The sequence below is a fragment of the Macaca fascicularis genome, chromosome 14 (genome assembly GCF_037993035.2).
Source record: "Macaca fascicularis isolate 582-1 chromosome 14, T2T-MFA8v1.1".
NCBI classification, from domain to species: Eukaryota; Metazoa; Chordata; class Mammalia; order Primates; family Cercopithecidae; genus Macaca; species Macaca fascicularis.
The window spans coordinates 124,534,141-124,557,673 of NC_088388.1; the positions used below are offsets into that span (position 1 = coordinate 124,534,141).

At 40.4% G+C, this 23,533-nt stretch overlaps 1 protein-coding gene across 14 annotated transcripts in view; it reads right to left on the reverse strand.

Annotated features, from left to right (window-relative positions):
- The window catches only part of CDON (cell adhesion associated, oncogene regulated), a 103,488-nt gene that overhangs the window by 9,699 nt on the left and 70,256 nt on the right, over window positions 1-23,533 (reverse strand). For all 14 annotated transcript variants that reach the window (XM_005580113.5, XM_005580111.5, XM_005580110.5 and 11 more), the window contains 4 exons: window positions 19,469-19,591; window positions 13,398-13,619; window positions 10,674-10,954; window positions 7,915-7,994 (listed from right to left, as the gene is read on the reverse strand). In XM_005580113.5, the coding sequence (XP_005580170.3) occupies window positions 7,915-7,994; window positions 10,674-10,954; window positions 13,398-13,619; window positions 19,469-19,591 (706 nt within the window). The remainder of the gene's footprint in view (window positions 1-7,914; window positions 7,995-10,673; window positions 10,955-13,397; window positions 13,620-19,468; window positions 19,592-23,533) is intronic.

Here is a 23,533-nt window from a genome sequence, read left to right on the forward strand (position 1 = left end):
GTCAGAGTGACAGTGAAGTTTTATGGATGGGGCAGGAGTGGAGGAGCGGGCCAGACAGAGGCACATGGGCCAACCACAAGTGTGGCCATCAGCGTGCTGACACAGGCTTTGTGTGCTGGGCGCTAACAAGCGTATGAAATACACAAACTCCTTAAAGAAATTACAGATATTTAGCAAGAGAGAAGTACAATTTCCTACTACCTACTCTTTAGCATCTGTTTTTCAGAGAACTAAAACAGGAAATCATAGCAGTGTTTACTTTATTCTGAACTATGACCCTCAATTACTAGAGTGGTGTTGACAGTAACATACTTGGGAGTTAGATTTGTAAAGCAACTGTAACCTGAGTTTCAGCATAAACCACATTGATTTAAAATTTTCTAGTACACTGAATCTTAACTCATAATCATCAGTAATTAACCAATTAGCTAACCAAATGTAAATAATTCAGTTACATTACTTTTAGTTCAATTCCGGATGTCTATATGTGTCAGCACAAAAAATGGCTTTAACTAGGGGTTACATGTTGAAATACAGGCATAAAGAACATCGTCTGCTAAAAAGGAATATAGTCTGTTCTGAATATAACCAGATATGATATGTGAAAACTATTATTATTATTATTATTAGTGACATGAAGTTTTGCTCTTGTTGCCCAGGCTGGAGTGCAATGGTGTGATCTTGGCTCACCACAACCTCCGCCTCCCGGATTCAAGTGATTCTCCTGCCTCAGCCTCCCGAGTAGCTGGGATTACAGGCATGTGCCACCACGCCTGGCTAATTTTGTATTTTTAGTAGAGACAGGGTTTCTCCATGTTGGTCAGGCTGGTCTTGAACTCCCGACCTCAGGTGATCCGCCCACCTTAGTCTCCCAAAGTGCCAGGATTACAGGCACGAGCCACCATGCCTGGCCCATGAAAACTATTATTTTACTAATAATGCTTTAGTTAAAATTTCCAAAGCAATTAGATGATCACAAAAATCATATCTGTACCTATGCAAACCTAAGAGACAAATCTAAAGTAGTAAATAAGAAGACAGGACAAATGTCTGCAAACATATGACATTCAATAAAATGCTCTCACAACGCACATTTTACAGTTTATACAATGCAAATAGTTTGTCACTTCACTCTCTTAGGCTTTTCAAATGGTCTTTCAAATGTAGTTATTCCTGGCATAAGGTGGAATAAAAGTTTTTACTGAGTTGTCTCTAGCTCAATGAAACTACTTTGTTCAATCTTAAGTTTAAAAACATTGAGTAAATGGAGCTCTATGCATCTTGCCACATACAGAAATCTAAGCTGTTCTGTAAAACCTCAGGTGGTCTGGGACCTGTTAGTTTACTAAGGTAACTTTTAGTAAAACAAGAAAGGCCTGTCTGACCAATCTGTAAGATAGGAAAATGACTCTATTGTGGTGTCACAAAAAACAATAAAATATTCTTTAAGCAACACTCTGAATAGCACAGACTAGGAAATAAGAGATTGGAAGAGTAGGGTAGGATTGTGCTTGGAAGAATAAGGTGCTTTAGTAGCTGACTAAACATATTTTGGATATTCTTGTAAAACTATACAGCACCTCTGAAATATTTTCTAGAACATATCCAAAATATTCCACTTTTGATTACACAGTTTAATATTTGTTAAGCATGATTATGTACAGAATTACTTTGATTAGATGATTATATAATTTTTGCATTAAGTTTCCTCTTTTGATTATGCCTAGAGGGAAAGAACTATCTGTGAATCTCCTGGATGTGTGATACTTATTCTCATGCATATATTCTTGGGACTTCTGAAATAGTTACACCTTGGTGGTAGTTTATGTTTTTTTTTACTTTTATTTTTTTTGAGACAGAGTCTCGCTCTGTCGCCAGGCTGGAGTGCAGTGGTGCAATCGCGGCTCACCGCAACCTCTGCCTCAGGGGTTCAAGCAATTCTCCTGCCTCAGTCTCCAGAGTAGCTGAGATTACAGGCACGCGCCACCACACCCGGCTGATTTTTGTATTTTTAGTAGAGATGGGGTTTCACCATGTTGGTCAGGCTGGTTTCGAATTCCTGACCTCGTGATCTGCCTGCTTCAGCCTCCCAAAGTGCTGGGATTACAGGTGTGAGACATCGCACCCGGCCGGTAGTTTATCTTAAAATTCCACTCACCTCTGCTGTTTCCACCTGTCACTGTGCCATTTTGCTGACCCAGCTCTTATTTTCGGGAGCTTATCAGTTACTACCTAAAGAACCCTGAAAACGTGGCACATACACACCATGGAATACTATGCAGCCATAAAAAAGGATGAGTTCGTGTCCTTTGTAGGGACATGGTTGTAGCTGGAAACCATCATTTTCAGCAAACTATGGCAAGAACAGAAAACCAAACACCGCATGTTCTCACTCATAGGTGGGAACTGAACAATGAGATCACTTGGATACAGGAAGGGGAACATCACACACCGGGGCCTATTGTGGAGAATGGGGACGGGGGAGGGATAGCATTAGGAGATATACCTAATGTAAACGACGAGTTAATGGGTGCAGCACACCAACATGGCACACGTATACATATGTAACAAACCTGCACATTGTGCACATGTACCCTAGAACTTAAAGTATAATAATAATAAAACAAATAAATCAATAAAATAAAATAAAAAGAACCCTGAAGGCACCGCTCCAGGCCACAGCTGTCTTGCCTTGTCGCTGTCTGCTCTGCTGGACGCTGCGAGGACTGCAGCATTAGAGTGGGAGTTTCTTTTTGGGAATTAATTTATCAGCAGCCGTCACATAAAACATGACAGTAAATGCTGAGTGACAACAAATGACTGAGTGTATTCCTGAACATGGCAAGCTGACAGACACACACAAGCTTATAAAGAAAGAAAAAAAGCTGGACTCCCTGACTTCCTGACAACAGGCCCTAGGTCTCCATCTTAGAAGTAGGAGACAGATTTGGGGAGATACATAACTTCCCCAAAAGGAAGGTACTGATCAATTTTTTTTTTTTTTTTTTGGTTAAGACGGAGTCTCACTCTGTCGCCCAGGCTGGAGTGCAGTGGCCAGATCTCAGCTCACTGCAAGCTCCGCCTCCCGAGTTTACGCCATTCTCCTGCCTCAGCCTCCCGAGTAGCTGGGACTACAGGCGCCTGCCACCTCGCCCGGCTAGTTTTTTGTATTTTTAGTAGAGACGGGGTTTCACCATGTTAGCCAGGATGGTCTCGATCTCCTGACCTCATGATCTGCCCGTCTCAGCCTCCCAAAGTGCTGGGATTACAGGCTTGAGCCACCGTGCCCGGCGGTACTGATCAATTTTTAAAATTCAACACAGCACTCTGAATTTCTTAGGGAAATAGGGAGATGACCATAGATGGAAGAGAAGCTGAATGCACGTTTTCTGCTGGAAGAAAAAGCTCAGGTGAACTGGACAACTTGTTGTTTTCATACTTAGCAAACCAACTGGGTAGATCAAACCTTAGGCCTGAAAGAACTACTATTGTAATTAATGTTCTCATATTCATCTCTACATTTTTTTGTCATCAGAGGACATCTGACATCCATGGAGGGTTTCAGGTTGGTGAAAGAGCATTCCCAAATCCAAGACACAGCTTTTAAGGTTGTCAATATATAAAACTCGGAAGTCATCTGTAGTATCTTTGTTCTCTAAAGCACTGTTCCCAATCGTTTTACTACTTCTCTTGACTATCAGCCATGTAACTTGTACTGTTTTTCCCAGATGAATTATATAATTTTTCCAAGCTGATTTTTGCTGGGAGACTTCCTGTCCATCTCCAGTCTCTCTTAAGACTCTTAATTTCTCATTCCTTCCTGATGGGATCTCTCAGTTTGTTCATCTGTGAATTTCATCAGTGTCCCCTCTACTGTCTCTTACAAATTATCAAGGCTGATGTTAAAAAAGACCAGATTTAATGTCAATCCCTTTCCATTAAACTAGCCAAGCAACTAAGAAGCCACATTTGATTACATATCCAGAGCTGCATTACTGCCTTTTGAATTCAGGAGAGGAGAAGAGAAGGGTAGAAAGCTTTTGATGTTTTTTGATTAAAATCTGTTTAACTCTTGAAATGCCCAAACAGCACAAGGATTTCTTGGTTAGGTCTCTGGTGTAAGGAACTGGCTCTCTGCAAAGCTGCATTAAATATGCTTCTTTCTAGGTGTTCATAGTGAGCTTTACCTATTACTCTTAAAAACTGCAAAGGGGTCAGGCACAGTAGCTCACGCCTGTAATCTCAGCACATGGGGAGACCGAGGCGGGCAGATCACATGAGGCCAGGAGTTTGAGACTAGCCTAGCCAACATGGCGAAACTCCATCTCTACTAAAAATACAAAAGATTTAGCCAGCCATGGTGGCACATGCCTGTAATTCCAGCTACCAGGGAGGCTGAGGCATGAGAATCGCTTGAACCCAGGAAGCAGCACTGCAGTGAGCCAAGGCTACACCACTGCACTCCAGCCTGGGTATCGGAGTGAGACTCTGTCTCAAAACAACAAAAGAAAACCAAAAGAAACTAAAAAGGATTCAAGGTAATGGAACACAGTGAGGCAAGCGGTCATTTATGGCATGTCACAAGAGCCCCAGAATCCAGAAAAACTTCCCCACAGATCTATATAGTGCCCCCTCCCCTCACCTGTTCTCAACTGCTCATATCATACTCTCGTATACATAATAGAGGCAACGTTTTCTCTCCAGAAGGAGAGATAAAAGGGGTCAAGGGTTGGCAATGTCTTGTTTCTTAAAAGCTCACTCTAAGAAATATGCTTAAGTTTACAACGGAGAAGGCAGAGAAAAAAGAACCCGGAGTGGCAGGGCACAGGGCAGGTAAGTCCGTACAGAAAAGGCCCCACGCAAGACTTCTCCAGTTCTTAGTATCTGTGGAATAAAGAAGGTGAATTGCAGAGGCACCACCAGATCTCAGAGGGCAACTCCCCAGAAGTACACTGTGGGGCAGCAGCTCTTCATCTCCCGCAGTGTTTTCGGCCTCGCAGGCTGCACCCAGACGCCTAGACATCACCTTCAACTGCTTCTTCCACTGGCCTCTTCAACCGATTACTTGGTCTTTTCTTTTTTTCAATCTCTCAGACTCATCTCTTTCTAAATCCTAAATCTCTCAAAATTCTTCTTTCTCTCCCTACAACTATGCTAGTCTACTATTTCTCATGTTTGTTTTGCTTTGTTTGACCGAATAGCCAAAAACCCTATGAGGCCCACTTGACAGCCCTCATATAACTTAACTGAAATCATGCTTCTGTTTATGTTTACACTATTTCAGCTGACATTCAGAAATGCAAACTCATTCATAGTAACAATGTGGATATTCCAAAAGCATAAACTGACTACGATTTTCTACATTTTGAGAGTAAACCACGTATCATCTACCTTTCAGCGTTCACAGCTTTTTACAAATTTTGTCATTTGTAAGATCTTACGAGGAGATACCTGTTCTCAATTCCAAAGTGAAAAGACTTAAAATCTTTAAATGTAATAATCCAAGTTTTCCAGAGCTGAAGGTAGGTACTTACTGATACTTATCTGTCCAATTACTAAGTGTCAAAATCATGCAGTTGCTCCTGGGAGCCAGGTGGGACACTGGCTAACCTTGGAGGCAATGCAGGCAAGTAAAGACTTGCCCTAAACAGGTAGATTCTCATGAGGAAGAAAATTTAAATCAGGAAGAAAAAGAATCTGGTGTTCCAAGCTGAAGAGAATTCACCTAAATTCCCAGATAACAGTAAAACCCACACACATGAAATGCAGTAAGTCATTAACTTGAAAATTAATAGAAACACAATTGTCCATTGTCTTAAAGGGGAAAAAAAAAACTATTATAATAAAAACTTTCAAATACTAAAATACTACATACACACGCACATGCGTGCACACATACACACACACACCCCCATTACACATACAAATAGCCACAAATCCAAGGTCATTTAAATGGCAGAGGTCATATAAGTCCTTCTAAGGAAATGGGATGTATTCTTGATATTAAGATGATACTTCATCATAAAGACATGATTGGCAGGAAATTGCCAGAGACTACCATCACATTATGTTGGGAGCAATTTTACATTACCTAGGACAATTTTCCCCTTTTCGGTTAAGGAAATAGCTTCAGAAACATCATGTAAGTTTCACAAGATCACAGGTTTAAGTTATGTCAGAGCCCAGGTCTACTTATTCTTAGACCAGAGATCCCGTCGTTAAACCATTTTATTGTCCAGGGAGAATCAAGATCTGCTGATGACCAAGAACCATAAAAGAAAACTTACATTATCTTTCTAAACAAAACCGCTTGTAACTAAATCCATCTGATTATTCGCCAGGTACATGAACCACCTTTACCAGGTCTTTAGCATGTTGCCTAACAAACTATGGTAAAGTCCATGAAAAGCTCAAGACAAAAATGTGGTTTCAATGTGATGAACATTTTCAAAACCAGGGTCATAAACAATTGAGATACGTAACAAGTAAACCTTAGTACATAAAATAAGCAGATGGCTCTTTTATAGACACACTATAAGTAAATGATTAATGGGTTAAGTAAATAAGAAAAAATCTCCAAGAAGCTTCGTTGCTTTTGTTCTGCAACTCTCAAAACGCAGGCTGAAACAATGTACTTTTAATTCGATGGTTGGCCTGATCCTTCTTCAAGTTCTGGTTTCAATAACTCCCAGAGACAACTCTTTTTTTTTTTTTTTTTTTTTTTTTTTTTTTTGAGACGGAGTCTCGCTCTGTCACCCAGGCTGGAGTGTAGTGGCCGGATCTCAGCTCACTGCAAGCTCCGCCTCCCGGGTTCACGCCATTCTCCTGCCTCAGCCTCCCGAGTAGCTGGGACTACAGGCGCCTGCCACCTCGCCCGGCTGTTTTTGTATTTTTAGTAGAGACGGGGTTTCACTGTGTTACCCAGGATGGTCTCGATCTCCTGACCTCGTGATCCGCCCGTCTCGGCCTCCCAAAGTGCTGGGATTACAGGCTTGAGCCACCGCGCCCGGCCAAGACAACTCTTAACTGTTAATTCATTTTAAGTATATAGGCCAAACATCATTTCAATAATAAAATATCTAAACTCCCACCCATACGCCAGTTATTTTATGTACTAACTATGATATAATCTTTTTGGTTGTAGAGTTTTAGAACTGAGAAGGAAGGACTTTTGACACCATGTAATTCAATAACAATATTATGTAAAAGAAAGAACTAAGATTTCTGAAACAACTTTAATACAACAAAAAGCTTGGTAATCCTTTGGGATTAATATAGAGATAGTAGGAAGATGTGCTGAATATCCTGTGTGTTAAATGTACATTGCTCTACATATTTCTATCTTGTTTGAAATATTGTGAGTACACATCACTTTTAAAACTAAAATACAAAATTCAAAGCAAGGTTTTGCTACTTAATCTTCTTAAGATTTTAAGAATTAAAAAAAAACACACTGGCTAACCTGGTAGGAAAATTTCAGTAATATTACTATGAAAAAAACGTTACTATATACAGAGCGTTCCCGCCTCCCCCCAACACTCGGACACACTGTCATTCATCCTCATAACATCCCAAACATAGAGTAGAAAATAAAACGTGAGAAAAGATAAAGTCTTTATAACAGAGAATGACCCTAATTTAAAATTTTCAAAAACATGAAGACTTATAATAGTATTTCTGTGACAAACAGACCCTTTAAGATTGTTTCTATATAGCTAAAGACACCAAGGCACAAAAAGATAAAAATTGGAAAGCAGAGGCAAAAAAATCAGTAATAGCCTTAAATTTAAGACTGCAAATCCTGAACTTTATATCCCAGGTAAAATTCCGAGAACTTCCCTTTGCTGAAGGGAAAAATAAAAGGATGCATATGTCTTATTCACAACAGCTTGTGCAGATACATCATTAACGTACCTATTGTTGTTTCGACAGTTTCGGCAGTTAACACATTCCAGAGGGTCAATCTGAGGCACAGCCGTGTACATTCCACCACCCTGGACAGGAAGGAGGGTCAGAGAAAAAGAAAAGAAGAAGGAATGCTGAAGGTGCCCACAGACCAGTAGCCAAATAATCACAAATACACATAAGCCATGTCAACCATAAATGGGCACACGGTATATTCTAACCAAGTCCCAGAGCAATGTCATTGTCAGTATCATTGACCCATATTCACAAAGGAGTGAATGAGAGTTCTGCACTATATTAAACTGTATTCCAAAAACTTCACTGCCAGGTTTTTCTATGTATTTCTGTAATAGACAAAAGCAAATAAATGAAGGGAAAGGTTTAGTCATTTCCCTTCAAATCTAGTGGGCTCAAAATACATTATACGTTATAGCCTTTGTTCATTTTTCCTTTCTCGGCAGTCAGGGAAGAATTTCATGTGATGCCAGTTGGAGAAACAGGGTGTAAAACCTGTGTGGATGATGTCACATGATAAACTCATCTTCATTTTCCTGTAATTATTTCGATGAGGTCTGTTCACTTGACAACGCTGAGTTTTAAAGCATGCTATATTTTTCCAGATGGAGGGGATCTGCGGCCAGCAATGACTTGGAGGGGGCGTGTTAATATTTGGATGTTGCTTTTGGCGGAATTGCCCAGCAATTAAGAAAAATGCCCAGATTAACACATACCTCATTGTAAAATGTTCACTTGACAGATAACGATAGCAAGGTTCTTCAAAAATGAAGTTAAAAATTAAACTAGCCTGATAGAGGCAGAATTCTGCTTTCAGAAGAAAAACAGAACTGAATTTGATACGAGGTGGGAGAGGCTGTCACACTGTACCCAAACCCAAAGCAGGCCTTCAAGGTTAGGAAAAGTTCAGGCAATTGTTTTTCCTAGAATACTTTCCATTGCCATTCATTTCGTAACAGCAGCCAGAATCTAAGCAGACCAAAAGTGCTGAAAATTTCCTTCAGTGTTTCTGACCCAACCAGCAATAGGAATGATTAAGAACATATCAAGAGGAAAGAACTCTCCTATACTATATTCCGTCTGAGAGCAAACCTGAAAGGTTCAGAAAATGAACTTCCCAACCTGCAGGGTAACATTGTGGGTTAGGGATTCTCTGAATCCCTAAACATGTTAAAGTTAGTGCAATGATTTTTAGGGTCACTAACACTGTTAAAATTTATTTCCCCCACCCAGAAAAGAAAAGTAAGCAATCTAATAGTTTAAAATCACAGATAACTTCTGACATTGTACACCAAATGGGGCGCCTATTATTTAAACAGAAATTCATTGTTCAAAAAACCCAAGGTTCCGTGTTCAAACACTAAAGCAAACATTGGCCTTATTTTTCTTCTTATGGAAACAGTGTGTGCTTGTCAAACGTTACTACTCTCTCCTTCAGTTTTCTTGGACAATGGTAGTAGTTTGGACTAGGAATGGTGACCAAAAAAGTTCAGAAGTCTGAATACACGCTGTATCTTTCCACACACAACAACGAAATCATTATTCTCTTTTAGTAATGAGATGCATTAAAGCAAATTAATATTTCTTCCACAACATACAAAAGCCAGGTCACACAAAAGCCATTCAACTTCTAGCTTTAAAATATGAGTACACATTAGTTTTGTTCTCCAAATAGATTTTAACAAATCTTTAATAAACTGAAGATGGGGAAAGAAAACCTCTAAGCTTCTTCAAATCGTAGCATGCTGTGGGTCATGGTAAATTTATTTGTAATCAGAACAATGCCAAAAACTGAGTGCTTAATTCGATCAATTAAACACATTATCTATTTGATCAAAAGTAATAGAGATGTGCATCCAAACAATGTCATGAATCAAACTTTCTAATGCAGACAACCCCAGCATAAGTCTAAAATATGCTAGTCATTCTACTCCCATTTCGAAAATTAAACGGTATCAACTAGTTATCTCTGAAATAAGGTTGTCTTACGGGATTATCACTCTTTGTGGCTAAAGAATACTAACATTGTAAAATGTGAAAAGCTTACCAGCCACAACAACAAAACACATTGGGCAAAAACCAACAAAAGCAGCCCATGAAAGGTCAGAAGTCACAACCGGTGGCCTGCAGAGATGTTTGGCATGGCCTACAGATGTTTTCAAATTTTGAATTAGGTGCCAGCATGTAAAAATCGGTCAATTTCACCTGGATTTACAGAGGTTTTGAAAAATCAGAAAATTTGGCAACACTGGGCCCTCAGCCTATGACAACTGTAAGTGTCAAACTGCGGCTGCTTCCCAAAGACACAGTCTGTGCTCTCCAGGTGGCCGTCGCCTGCAGTGCTACCATCTCACTCCCACGATGTCCTGATCTGCCTGCCTCTTCTCGGCATTTGCATTTTTAAGACCCTGCTCTCAATAAATCAAATTTAAAGTATTTGGTCTAGTCTACGTCCAGTGGTATTTCCATTTCATCTAAAGAACGACTTCCAGTCTGTTCATTGCCGGTATTCCACTTTCAGTGTTTAATAATTTTAAAATGAAACTAAACTGATGAATATAACTATGACCTGGCAATAGAAAACAACTTACAAAGACTACCCGGGATCAAAGGGCTGCCAGTGATCGATGCTGCTTCCATTCAAGGGAACCTGTGAGGTTTCTATATTGAACAAAGCCCAGCGTGCTGTCCCCGTTCTGGTGCTTGGCACCCTGAGGGACAGAGGGGTTTTTATTTATAGTTAAGTCTCTTACATTCACTAGATGATGAGGATGTTCGAAATCCACATGTGTCCTGGTTAGAGAGTTGGTGTGCCCAGAGTAAAGCCCTCCATTTAGGCTCCCATTCACAATTCCATTGACTCCGTTGGGGACCTTACGGTGAAGGTGGGAATAGCCACTGCTGAGACCGCCGTTGGTTAGGAAGCCTCCATGAACATTTCCATTTATCTGACTCGCTCCCGAGAGAGTGGTGTATTCCACCATCTGCCCATTCATATCTGATCCTTGGTAGAGATATCCTGGTGGGTCATATTCTGTTAAAAGAGAACAAAAAAGCCACACACACACACACAAAATAAGACACTAAAAAGGACAATCTTCTTGCTGAGAAGGTCTTACTGATAAAATCTCTAAGAGACTACAAATAGACTAAAATAAAAACATTTGAAAAATGTTCACTTAAAGCCTACTTGTAAGACATAGTTTAATAAAGTTATTGCTATTATTTTCCATAGAGTGTAGAGATAGCTGTGAACTCTGAGTTAATTATGATTCTGTTAACGGGAAGAAAAATTAACTCAGGAGAAATTACTCAAAAGAGAACGAATATATTGGGCAAGCTAAACTATCAGAGTACTGGCAACACTAGGAAAAAGTGCTTAAACTCCTAGATATTATACTTCAAAGTGCTGAAAACAACGGCATAAAATGACAACAAAAGACTAGCTTTAGGTGGGGTATTTCCAGTAGCAATAAACAACTCTGTTAAGTAAAAGGATGGAGCTGTACATACAGTCACTGACCATTCATACAGCTCCTTAGTCATTATAACCCATTTGGAAGGTGTGGGGTACAAAGGCAAAAAGTGATTCTATTTTCCTTTCTTTTTTTTGAGATGGAGTTTCGCTTTTGTTGCCCAGGCTGGAGTGCAATGGCATGATCTTGGCTCAGTGCAACCTCTGCCTCCCGGGTTCAAGCAATTCTCCTGCCTCAGCCTCCCAAGTAGCTGGCACGTGCCACCATGCCCAGCTAATTTTTTGTATTTTTAGTAGAGACAGGGTTTCACCATGCTAGCCAGGCTGGTCTCGATCTCCTGACCTCGTGATCCGCCTGCCTCGGCCTCCCAAAGTGCTATGATTACAGGCGTGGGCCACTGCACCTGGCCTTCGATTTTCTTCTATTAAAAGCATATAAATGACTGTCTCAAAAACTCTGATTTCCAGAGGCACATCTACCAGATATATGTAGAAAAAGTAAAGTATCTCTTAGAAACTAAAGTGTCCAAACTGTACAGGATTTGTTGTTGGAGCTTGGATAAAATCTTCAAAGGCACGAGAGCTCGCCAAGGCTGGATTAGGTGTCCCTCCTTTCCTTAGCTGCCCGCATTACTGTGCACTCTTGCCCAGGTGTGTAATCTCAGTACACCTGCTTGTGGTCTCCACTAAACTATAAACTTTGAGAGGGCAGACGTGGCGTTTATTTTATTTACCATTACATCTCCACTGTCCAGAACAGTGCCTGGTATACAGAAGACAATGATTATCTTTTGAATAAATGACTGAATGAACACCACCATGAGAATTATCCATTTTTAAACATATTATCAGGTCACAAAGTAGGATGACTTTAATCCGATTAATATAGCTCAGATGACCAGATTAATACTTCTCTTTTAATGATTCAACATGCACTCACACAGTTAAAGGCAACAGCATTAAAACCACTTAGAACATCAAATGATCACCATCCCTTTCAGATTAATACTTCTCTTTTAATGATTCAACACGCACTCACACAATTAAAGGCAATGGCATTAAAACCACTTAGAAAATCAAATGATCACCATCCCTTCAGCCTGATGCAGCCACCATCTCTCCCCCTCTCTCTTGGACGGCACCATTCAATACAAACAGAGTACTTCCTTCTTCCGGAACCGGTAACTAAAAGGGGAGCATGCGTGAGAACTGGCTAACAGCCACTGGAAGTGCCTGCTGGGGTCGTCCCTCACTTTCCTTTCATTTCCTTATTCTGGAGCCAAAGGGAAAACCAAAAAACTTCCTCCCACCAAAGACTAAACTCTCTGCTTGATTTGATGATCCTATTTTATAATAGCTGAGATAATACGAAAAGTAAGACAGTGTGCTGAAGAGAACTGAAGGAAGTGAAAAGAGAAAGGGGGTTCTAGGTTATTTCACTGTTATTTCAAAGCAGAGCCATCGTCGATGTTCAAGCACACGTATTCCTAGATACACTCCAGGGAGAGGATGCCACGCTGGAGCAGTCTTGAGTCCATCAGGCACAGAAACAGGGCTGCATTATCCCCATTGGTTACGTGTCATTCAGTGACAGTGACTTAGAGAAGTTTTCACTACCTGCTTTCCATCATGGCTTTTCTATTCCCTGTTGGCAAGCTCTGTACCAGTGTAAAGGTGTTCCTACAGCAATTCCAGAGCTCAGGCTCCTCTTTGGTGGTCCAACAAAGCTGGAGTTTCCCAGCAATAAGTCAGCTATTTACTTAGAGACCTGCTTAGTTTTGGCTTTGGTGTTTATGTCTGCTGGGCAATTTAATTTGATGCTCCACTTACTCTGGCTGACAGCTAGGATAGTTTTAAAGTCATCTACTCTGAATGAAGAGTATCTCATGTGCTTCGTACCATGACACCAACACACAACAGTGTTAGAAATCAGTATTTATTCTGACAATATTTGTCCACCCATCTTTAGAAAAAGAGAAGGAAACACTTATGAGTGACTTACTTTGTATGGTATTCTGCTGGCGATTCTTCCACAGGCACATTGCAATGAAAACCATCAGAATGAGGACCATGACGCCCAGCACACAGCCAACGATCAGATATAACATGTCACTGCTTCTAGCAGGGCTGGCTGCAGGCCCCACATTTCCTCCACTTCCCGAAGAATTTGGAGGGGTACTCAAGTCTTTGACAGGATATTCAGAAGCTCCAGGAACACGTTTCACTAGTTGAAATATAAAGGAAAACATGATGTCAGAGTGAATACAGACTCCATGAAATGGTTTACTCTCTGAAGGAGGTCTGGTTAGGAATGCAAGCCAGTCTGTTTACTCTTGTGACTGAGATGATCTGACCACCAATGAGTCACAAAGAGGGCTCCAAAGTTTAAAAACCTGATGTGCCAAAGTTTTAGTCCACAAACTTCAGAGAAATCCTAAGAGCAGACGAACACATGCACTTGGTCTAATCCAAACTGCTATATGATTATCTGCTTAACTGTACTTGGAGAAGACTCCCAAATAGTTGAAATGAAAGTGTTTCCACTTAGGCCGGGCACGGTGGCTCACGCCTGTAATCCCAGCATTTTGGGAGGCCGAGGCGAGCAACTGTCTGAGCTCAGGAGTTCGCGACCGGCCTGAGCAACACGGTGAAACCCCGTGTCTACTAAAAATACAAAAATTAGCCGGGCATGGCTGTGGGTGCCCGTAATCCCAGCTACTGGGGTGGCTGAGGCAGGAGAACTGCTTGAAACCGGGAGGCAGAGGCTGCAGTGAGCCAAGATCCTGCCACTGCACTCCAACCTGGGCGACAGAGCGAGACTCCACCTCAAAGAAAAAAAAAAGTATTTCCACTTATGGATGGAACACAAACTCCTTTCGGTCAGATATATTTTGAGCTAAACAAGACTCAGAATTACATATTTTATGCTTCTACCATGTATATAAAAATCACTACCAATAATAGAAATTATGGCTTTGGGTTACTAGAACAATGACCTTCCAAAATCTCACACATAGTATTAAGCATTCCAAAAACAAAGCCTTTGGAGCCCATGTAGGTGCAGTACTCTTACCTGGTTCATCGGTATTCTGGGTAATAGCAATAACAAAAACTAGTAACAGGTGGGACTCAAACCTCATTCTCTCATCCCCAAATCGTATGTTCTTACGTCTCTACATGTCACAGAAAAGCAGCAGAGCAAAGTGGTCGGCAGCCAGTCTCCGGAAGCACACAGCCTATGTTTATACCTCACCTCCACCTATCATTAGCTGTATGACTTTTACCTCCAAAACCTCAGTTTTTATTTATTTTTTATTTATTTTTTTTGAGACAAAGTCTCACCCTGTTGCCCAGGCTGGAGTGCAATGGCATGATGTCGGCTCACTGCAGCCTCTGTCTCCCAGGTTCTAGCGATTCTCCCGCCTCAGCCTCCCAGGTAGCTGGGATTACAGGCACATGCCACCACGCCTGGATTTTTAAAAAATATTTTTAGTAGAGACAAGTTTTCACCATATTGGCCAGGGTGGTCTCAACCTCCTGACCTCAAGTGGTCTACCCACTTTGGCCTCTCAAAGTGCTAGGATTACAGGTGTAAGCCACTGTGCCCAGCCAGTTTTTACATTTTGAAATGGGGATATTAATAAGAGCTCTATCAATTATCTAGTGGTAATGAAGGGTAAACGAGTTAAGCCATGGAAAGCACTTAGAGCCTGGCTAAGGGTGGTGGTCAATCAGTTCTGCTGTTATTATTGGTTATACTGAATTTCCTGTTATGGTGCCAACAAACCACAGAAGCAAAGCAGCTTTTTAAAAATCTACTCAGCTAAACAGACACAGATGAGAAAAAATGCTCATCATCACACTGCTCATTAGAGAAATGCAAATCAAAACCACAATGAGATACCATCTCACACCAGTTAGAATGGTGAGCATTAAAAAGTCAAGAAACAACAGGTGCTGGAGAGGATGTGGAGAAATAGGAACACTTTTACACTGTTGGTGGGAGTGTAAACTAGTTCAACAATTGTGGAAGACAGTGTGGCAATTCCTCAAGGATCTAGAAATAGAAATACCATTTGACCCAGCGATCCCATTACTGAGTATATACCCAAAGGATTATAAAGCATGCTACTATAAAGACACATGCACACGTATGTTTATTGTGGCACTATTCACAATAGCAAAGACTTGGAACCAACCCAAATGTCCATCAATGACAGACTGGATTAAGAAAATGTGGCACATATACACCATGGAATACTAAGCAGCTGTAAAAAAGGATGAGTTTATGTCCTTTGTAGCAACATGGATGAAGCTGGAAACCATCATTCTGAGCAAAACTAAACACTGCATGTTCTCACTCACAGGTGGGAATTGAACAATGTGAACCCTCGGACACAGGGCGGGGAACATCACACACCGGGGCTTGTCATGGGGTGGGGGAATGGGGGAGGGATAGCATTAGGAGAAATATCTAATGTAAATGATGAGTTAATGGGTGCAGCACACCAACACGGCACATGTACACATATGTAACAAACTTGCATATTGTGCACATGTACCCTAGAACTTAAAGTATAATAAAAAAAAAAAAAGAGGAAAAACCAGGAAAAAAATAAAAAACAAAAATCTACTTGGCTGGGCGCAGTGGCTCATGTCTGTAATCCCAGCACTTTGGGAGGCGGAGCTGGGCAGATAACGAGGTCAGGAGATCGAGACCATCCTGGCTAACATGGTGAAACCCTGTCTCTCCTAATAATACAAAAAATTAACCAGACTTGGTGGCACGTGCCTGTAGTCCCAGCTACTCGGGAGGCTGAGGCAGGAGAATCACTTGAACCCAGGAGACAGCGATTGCAGTGAGCCGAGATCACGCCACTGCACTCCAGCCTGGGTGACTCCGTCTCAAAAAAAAAATCTATTCAACAAACAACATTAAATTGGGGTTCAATTTTCTAGCAGCATCAACTACACCAAACAGAGCTGGGAATGAGAAAAGAAGTCATCTTTCAAGAGAAGGTGTTCTCTCTTATTGAAAGCTGGATGAATACTTGGCAGAGATGCTAAAGGAAATTTCTACTTGAGGTGGTACGTTAGATTATACAATTTTATGTCCTGGCCGACCCTAAAGAAAACAAAAGAGTTTCTGAGGCACAATGGATGTTCCATATCATATATTAAAGATCATGATTACTCATAGGGAAGTCGGTCAGGTTTAATCACTCTTTATTTATTCTTAATTCATTTGTAATTCTATCAACCTTCATGATCTGGTTTCCAACCCCTTGCTAAAGTTAAAAACTGAGGACAGATGGCTTGCATTGAAGGGTGAGTGAGATCCATTAACACTGATAGGAAGAGACAGATAACAGCCTGAAATAAGAAAGGTGAGATGAAAAACAGAGAGAGAAACCAAAGAACTAAAAGAAACATCACAGCAGTCTCTGATCTTCGGTGGGAAGGGAAAACAGCCAGCCTTCAGCACCTCTGTCATCCCTGAAAACCTTCCTCAATTACTCAGGATAAAACCATCATTGTTCACAAGAACCTAGAGTCATTTTTTAAAGGTTGAAGTATACATGAGATCTTCCATCTAAACAGGCTGGGAATTATGTAATACATAATTACATAAAAGTCATTCAACATGAATAGTTAACATTTCAAAGAAGTTTTTTGTTTTTCACTGATCTGAAAGTCTGTAGGTAGAAGCTTTTCATTCCCTACTGATGTCAGAAAATGAGGTATACTATTGTAATCACAGCTATACTATTATACTACTATAAATAACAGTTATAATGTTTTATGTTTCGTCTGGCTAGATTCTTAAATGTCCTGGGGGCAGAGATGATAAATTTCATTTTTATTTAACTTTACTCCAAGTATCCCATGAACACATCACAGTGTCTGGTACAAAAAGGCACTCAAATATATGCTAAACAAATGAAATTCAAGGTAAGTCTAAAGGTATGTGGATATATGTTTAAGTATGGACTTAAGATGTGAGTATTGCAGCAGAGACACACATGATTTAGAATTTAAAAGCTAGAACTAAGCCTTGGCTTATCATTCAATCTTTTGGAGCCTCCATTTCCTCATTTTTAAAAAACCTACTTTTTCATGTCCTCATTTTTAAAAAGGAATAATAAGATCACCTGTACAGACACTGATGGCTGCCCAGCTCACTCAACAGCCGTCTTTACCATGTTATCAGAGCTCTAATTTTGTTTGAGTGTCTACCTCAACCCCACAGAACTCTGGGATAAATCTGGTCAATGGTTTGGGGGCAGTGTGTGGCTGAATTGTGACTAATGAGACTTGTGGGAAGATCTAGTAGAGGACTTTGGGGGAAATTTTCCTTGTTCTTGAAAACAAACACTATCAGACATTGTAACACCTTAAAGGTGATGCCCAGAACTGAGGCGAGCTAACACCAGTGCTAGTCTTAGGGCCAAGCTGGCAACGGGAACATGGCAAACAGGAAAGACAGAAAACAATGAACTTCTTTTTTTTTTTTTTTGAGACAAGGTCTCACTCTCTTGCTCAAACTGGAGTGCAGTGGCCTGATCTTGGCTCACTGCCACCTCTATCTTCCAGGCTCAAGCGATTCTCCTGCCTCAGCCTCCTGAATTAAACAACCTTGGAATTAGTTACCTACTTCTGGGCTGCTTATTTTTGGGATAACACATTTCTTCACTGTTGAAGCCTACTGAGAGGAGATTTTTGTGTTCCTTGCAGTTGACAGTATCCTCAAAGTTGTTGTGAAGATTAACTGAGACTGTGGACAAGAGTGTTTTTGTTTGTAAACATCTACATGAGCTATTTCTATTATTCCCCTGTGGTATCTTCTCTTCTTAAACATGGCAACACTCTTGACAGTGCATCTACCTATGCAGGCAGAGTTGAGAATGTTCAATTTAGAATTAGCAACTGCTAATTCTAAACTTTACTACACTTAATTAAACAAGTAGATAGAAGTTACATTATCTGTCACTCAAGAAACTACTTTAAACATATGTTTCACTTCTTAATATTCTTAAACTTTTGTTAGTATTCTCATTTTCACAGCAATCTAGAAAGTAGTCAACAAATATTTTTATCATCTTTGTAAAGAAAAAGGGAAGGGTTCATGACCAGCCTGGGCAACACAGTGAGACGCCTTCTCTAAAAAAAAATAAAATAGGCCGGGCGCGGTGGCTCAAGCCTGTAATCCCAGCACTTTGGGAGGCCGAGACGGGTGGATTACGAGGTCAAGAGATCAAGACCATCCTGGCTAACACGGTGAAACCCCGTCTCTACTAAAAAAAATACAAAAAACTAGCCGGGCGAGGTGGCGGGCGCCTGTAGTCCCAGCTACTCAGGAGGCTGAGGCAGGAGAATGGCGTATAAACCCGGGAGACGGAGCTTGCAGTGAGCTGAGATCCGGCCACTGCGCTCCAGCCTGGGCAACAGAGCGAGACTCCGTCTCAAAAATAAATAAATAAATAAATAAAATAAAATAAAAATAAAGAAAAGGGAAGGGAGGTGATTTACTTAAGAGTCACACAGAAATTAACAAACAGGATTAATGATTATGTAAACTACTTTTTAGACAAGTATTCGAGCCCACATGTTATACATTTGTCTGGACAGTGTAAGTGTATGCACCTAGAAAATGGTCCAAAGCAGAAATTTCCTTAGGCAAATATATCAATAGTCATGGCTGGGTGTGGTGGCTCATGCCTGTAATCCCAGAAGTTTGGGAAGCCCAGGCAGGTGGATCACCTGAGGCCAGGAGTTCGAGACCAGCGTGGCCAACACGGTGAAACCCCATCTCTACTAAAATTATAAAAATTAGCTGGGTGTGGTGGTGTGTACCTGCAGTCCCAGCTACTTGGTAGGCTGAGGCAGGAGAATGGCTTGAACCCAGGAGGCGGAGGTTGCAGCAAGCTGAGATTGTACCACTGCACTCCAGCCTGGGCGACAGAGTGGGACCATGTCTCAAAACAAAACAAAACCCAGAATATAACAGTCAGAAGCAGTAATCCAGGGTTGGAATTCTATCACTGTCCAGGGAAAAAGCAAAACTTCTCCCACCTTTAGTCTCGCAGATCATCACATTGCTAAATTCACTTTCTCCTCCTTCGTTGAAGCATTGCATTTTAATGTCATAGGAGGTTTCTGGCTGGAGGTGGCCAATCATATGCCACTGCTTTGAACCTAAAAGGAAAAATAAAAGGCTTTACACATCATACAGCCTAAATGATAATATCGATATAATTAGTTAACGTTTTCAGGATGAGGCTGGAGCAGCATCCACCACCATCTAGTAGTTTGTGCAATAAAAATGTCCTTAACAGTAAGTATTTGACTAATGCACCACAGATAAACAGCATTTCTATTACATGGCATGAAGGAAAAGTAAAGAGAAGAGATAAGCTGACTTAAAACTATATCTGTGTGTTGGCAATAATACTTGTTTCACTAAAAATAATTAGTGGGGAGTCTTTCATAAAATACATGTTAATTTTATGCATAGGAAAGAAACCTCAAGTTCTTTCATCCCCATCTTAACCCAGCAAGTCAATCCACTATGTTCCTCCACCAAAAAGCAACAGTACATTTGGGACCAGCAAATGGTGCACTACCCAGAGCAACTGACCAGTTATGAGAATGGCCCAAGCAAAGCTCTCAACTCCATTGTCACGGATGCAACATGAACTGACATATGACTGAATGCCCGAATAAACTGCTGAGAATCACCAAAAAGCAAAATCTACTATGGGAAACTCTTGGCCGCCACCCCCACTGCTGCGTTCTTTTGAGTCAAGATCTCCAAACCACACAAGTATCTCCAGTAGAATGATTCTGTTATCCGTGGCACACAGCCAACATTTCATTTAGAAACACTCCTAAATTGAACACTCCAGTAGAAATCACTCTTCATTTTGACTTCCATGGACTGGTGACAAACTTTCATAAGCAGGGACACTTTTGCCAGATTAAATTAACTCTTCAAGCACCCTTAATCCCTTGTAGAAACATCTCTTCAGACTGTCTCCACTGTTTCGTAGAAACTCAAGCATACCCCCGACTGATTTAAGAATTAATTAAAGGGGGAGAAAAAAAGCAAAACAAAACCACATATGCAAGTTAAATCTACTTGGCTGACAGGACCAATATCACCAGACTCCTTTGTAACTCAATGCAGACAAAAATATTTCAATCTGGAAGTACAAGCCTCTTTCCAGGTCAACAGTACAACACCCTTCACTTGTACAGACCCACGGTTTCGAAGGAAGAAAATCTGCTTGTTTTAGGATCGTCTCTGAAAGGCTCAAAAGTGAGGAGTTCTATGCCCCATTTACAAATGTAAAAAGGATCCCCCAAAAGATACTGACTCAAAAACTGGTTGAAAATGGAATAGATCTGTCTCTAAAATCCAAAGGCTTTCCAAAAAACTTACTTTTTTTCTCTAGCCTTGGGTCTTTCCCAACCTGGCCCTACACTCACCTACACTACATTCTCTTGAATAATTACTACACTAGATTTGAAGTTTTCCTTTCATAGCGTTCATAAAAATGGAATTAAACTAGGCTTCGGATATGTTACTAATAAGAGAAAAATCGTTAAAATGATACATATTTTGTTAGATTAATATTCCATTGTTATAGTTATTTTTCCACTGGCTAAAATTATAGGAAATAACAGCAAAGAGAAAGAATTTTACTGATCATTGATGAATAAGACAACTAAGTACATCATTAGGTTTAAAATCAACCAACCAGCACATATCCTTGAATTAACAGGCAATTATTTTCCCAAAGGATATTTTAGAAAAGGTAAGGATTTACCTCAGAGAGAAACCAAAGCACAGACTTAAAGATCAGAATGACTGATACTTTATTTGGAATTGACTTAACTTTAAAAGATAAAAATACTCAACACCAAAACACTGGTGTGCTGGAAACATGTACAGTTTACCTACATGTGGAACCTAATTCAGAAAACAGGATAGCTTAATTGTCCTTCTCTTACTGTATTCTCTTACAATTTGACTTTTAATTTTGTTTTCAAAAGTTTAAATGTTGGGTCAATTCACAGAAGTAATCTAAAATTTAAAAAAAAAAAAACTTTAAGTACAAAGGATGAATACTTTTCTTCCTGCTTTTTGGAGAACAGACCAATAGTTTCCAACTGCCACAAAAAGAATTTCAAATGCATAAACTTGAAAATATAGAATAAGCAAATTACACAGCATAGTGAAGCCCACTTAAACATCTAGCTGCTCAGTATATTACATTTATAAACAAGTGCTCTGTGAACCTACAGCAAAACTCACATTTGCAGACACTACTAGATATAAAAGCTTCTTTAAATAATTTCCAAGTTCCATGCTCAATATGCATATTTCAGAAGTTTGTAAAAGCTCAAAGATTTGACTAGAGAATATAGTTTTAAAACTATTAGTGGATATTTCTTTTTTTTTTTTTTTTTTTTTTTTTGAGACGGAGTCTCACGCTGTTGCCCAGGCTGGAGTGCAATGGCGCGATCTCGGCTCACTGCAAGCTCCGCCTCCTGGGTTCCCGCCATTCTCCTGCCTCAGCCTCCTGAGTAGCTGGGACTACAGGCGCCCGCCACCGCGCCCGGCTAATTTTTTGTATTTTTAGTAGAGACGGGGTTTCACTGTGGTCTCGATCTCCTGACCTTGTGATCCGCCCGCCTCGGCCTCCCAAAGTGCTGGGATTACAGGCTTGAGCCACCGCGCCCGGCCTATTAGTGGATATTTCTAAAGCATAGAACCAAGAAGGGTGATGATGAGAGAGAGAAAAACAGAGAGACAGAGACAGATACTCATTTTATTTAGAACTATTTTATGGCAAATGTTTAGCCTCTGTCAAAAAATTTTAAAAATAAAATTCTGACATCCCCACTGCCCTAAAGTCAATGAAATAAAAGGAAGACCTAGACAGGCCCAAAATGGAGAACAAGCACTATTAGGTTGGTGCAAAAGTAATTGCGGTCTTTGTCATTAAAAGTAATGGCAAAGACCGCAATTACTTTTTACTTTTGCACCAACCTAAATATTATCCTTCCTTTTCTTTTTTAAAATAGCTTTTTTACTGATGTAAAGTATGCATACAGAAAAGTCCACATAACTGTACCGCTCAATGAACGTTCACAAACTGGACATGCCCATGGCACCCATACCTAAGTCAACAAAGAGAACACAGGAAAGCCCCCAACCCAAACATCCCCTCATGCCCCTTCCAGGCTCTTCTTTCCCGTGAGACAGCTACTATGGTGAGTCCTAAGAGCACAGAATAGTTTTGCCACTAAAAGTTATGGCAGAAAAGAAAGAATCATTCCCTCATTCAAAAAATATTTACTGAGCACCTTCTATGTGCCGAGCATTAAGAACTGGATCATAAATTTCTCATTATAGTACAAAAGTCATTCCACTGGATAAATATGAAAAGGACTGCTATAATATTTTAAGAAACGTGATACAGCATAGTTAAAGTAATTTATTAGAACACAAACTATATGCAGTATTTGATGTCAAGAAGTCATATGGAAAATAACCTTGGCCTATGGCAATTTTCTGACATAATTCACTAGCACATTTCTTATTTCAAAGAATCAGAATCTTGAAGTGAAAAAAAGAACTTGGAAGAAGCCTTCCTCCAAAGGCAAGAATCCCTTCCAAGATATCACTGAGAAGTGGGCATTCAGCTTCTGCTGAGCACTTCCAGCATTAAGAAGCTGATGACTTTGTGGGGGAACCTATGTTAGGAATGCTATGTTAGAAAGTTCCTTCTTATACTGCTTTCTTGCAACTTCCCCTCACCCAACTGATTCAGCTCCTCTTCCACATAACAGTCCTTAAATACTTGAAGGCGGCGATCAGGTTGCTTCTGCTAGTCTTTTTCAACCCGAATATTGTTAGACATTCCCTTGTTCTTTTTGGACTCCATTCATACATTAATTCAATACTGGCCACCTCACCATTGTAGGTTCTGGAGACATAGCAGTGGGAGAAAAGGTCCCGTGCTCACCAGGGAGTTAACATCTAGTAGAGGAGACAGACTTTAAGCAAACAGTTTCAAACACAAACACACACACACACCCCCACCATGTACTTAAACTTTGATAACTGCT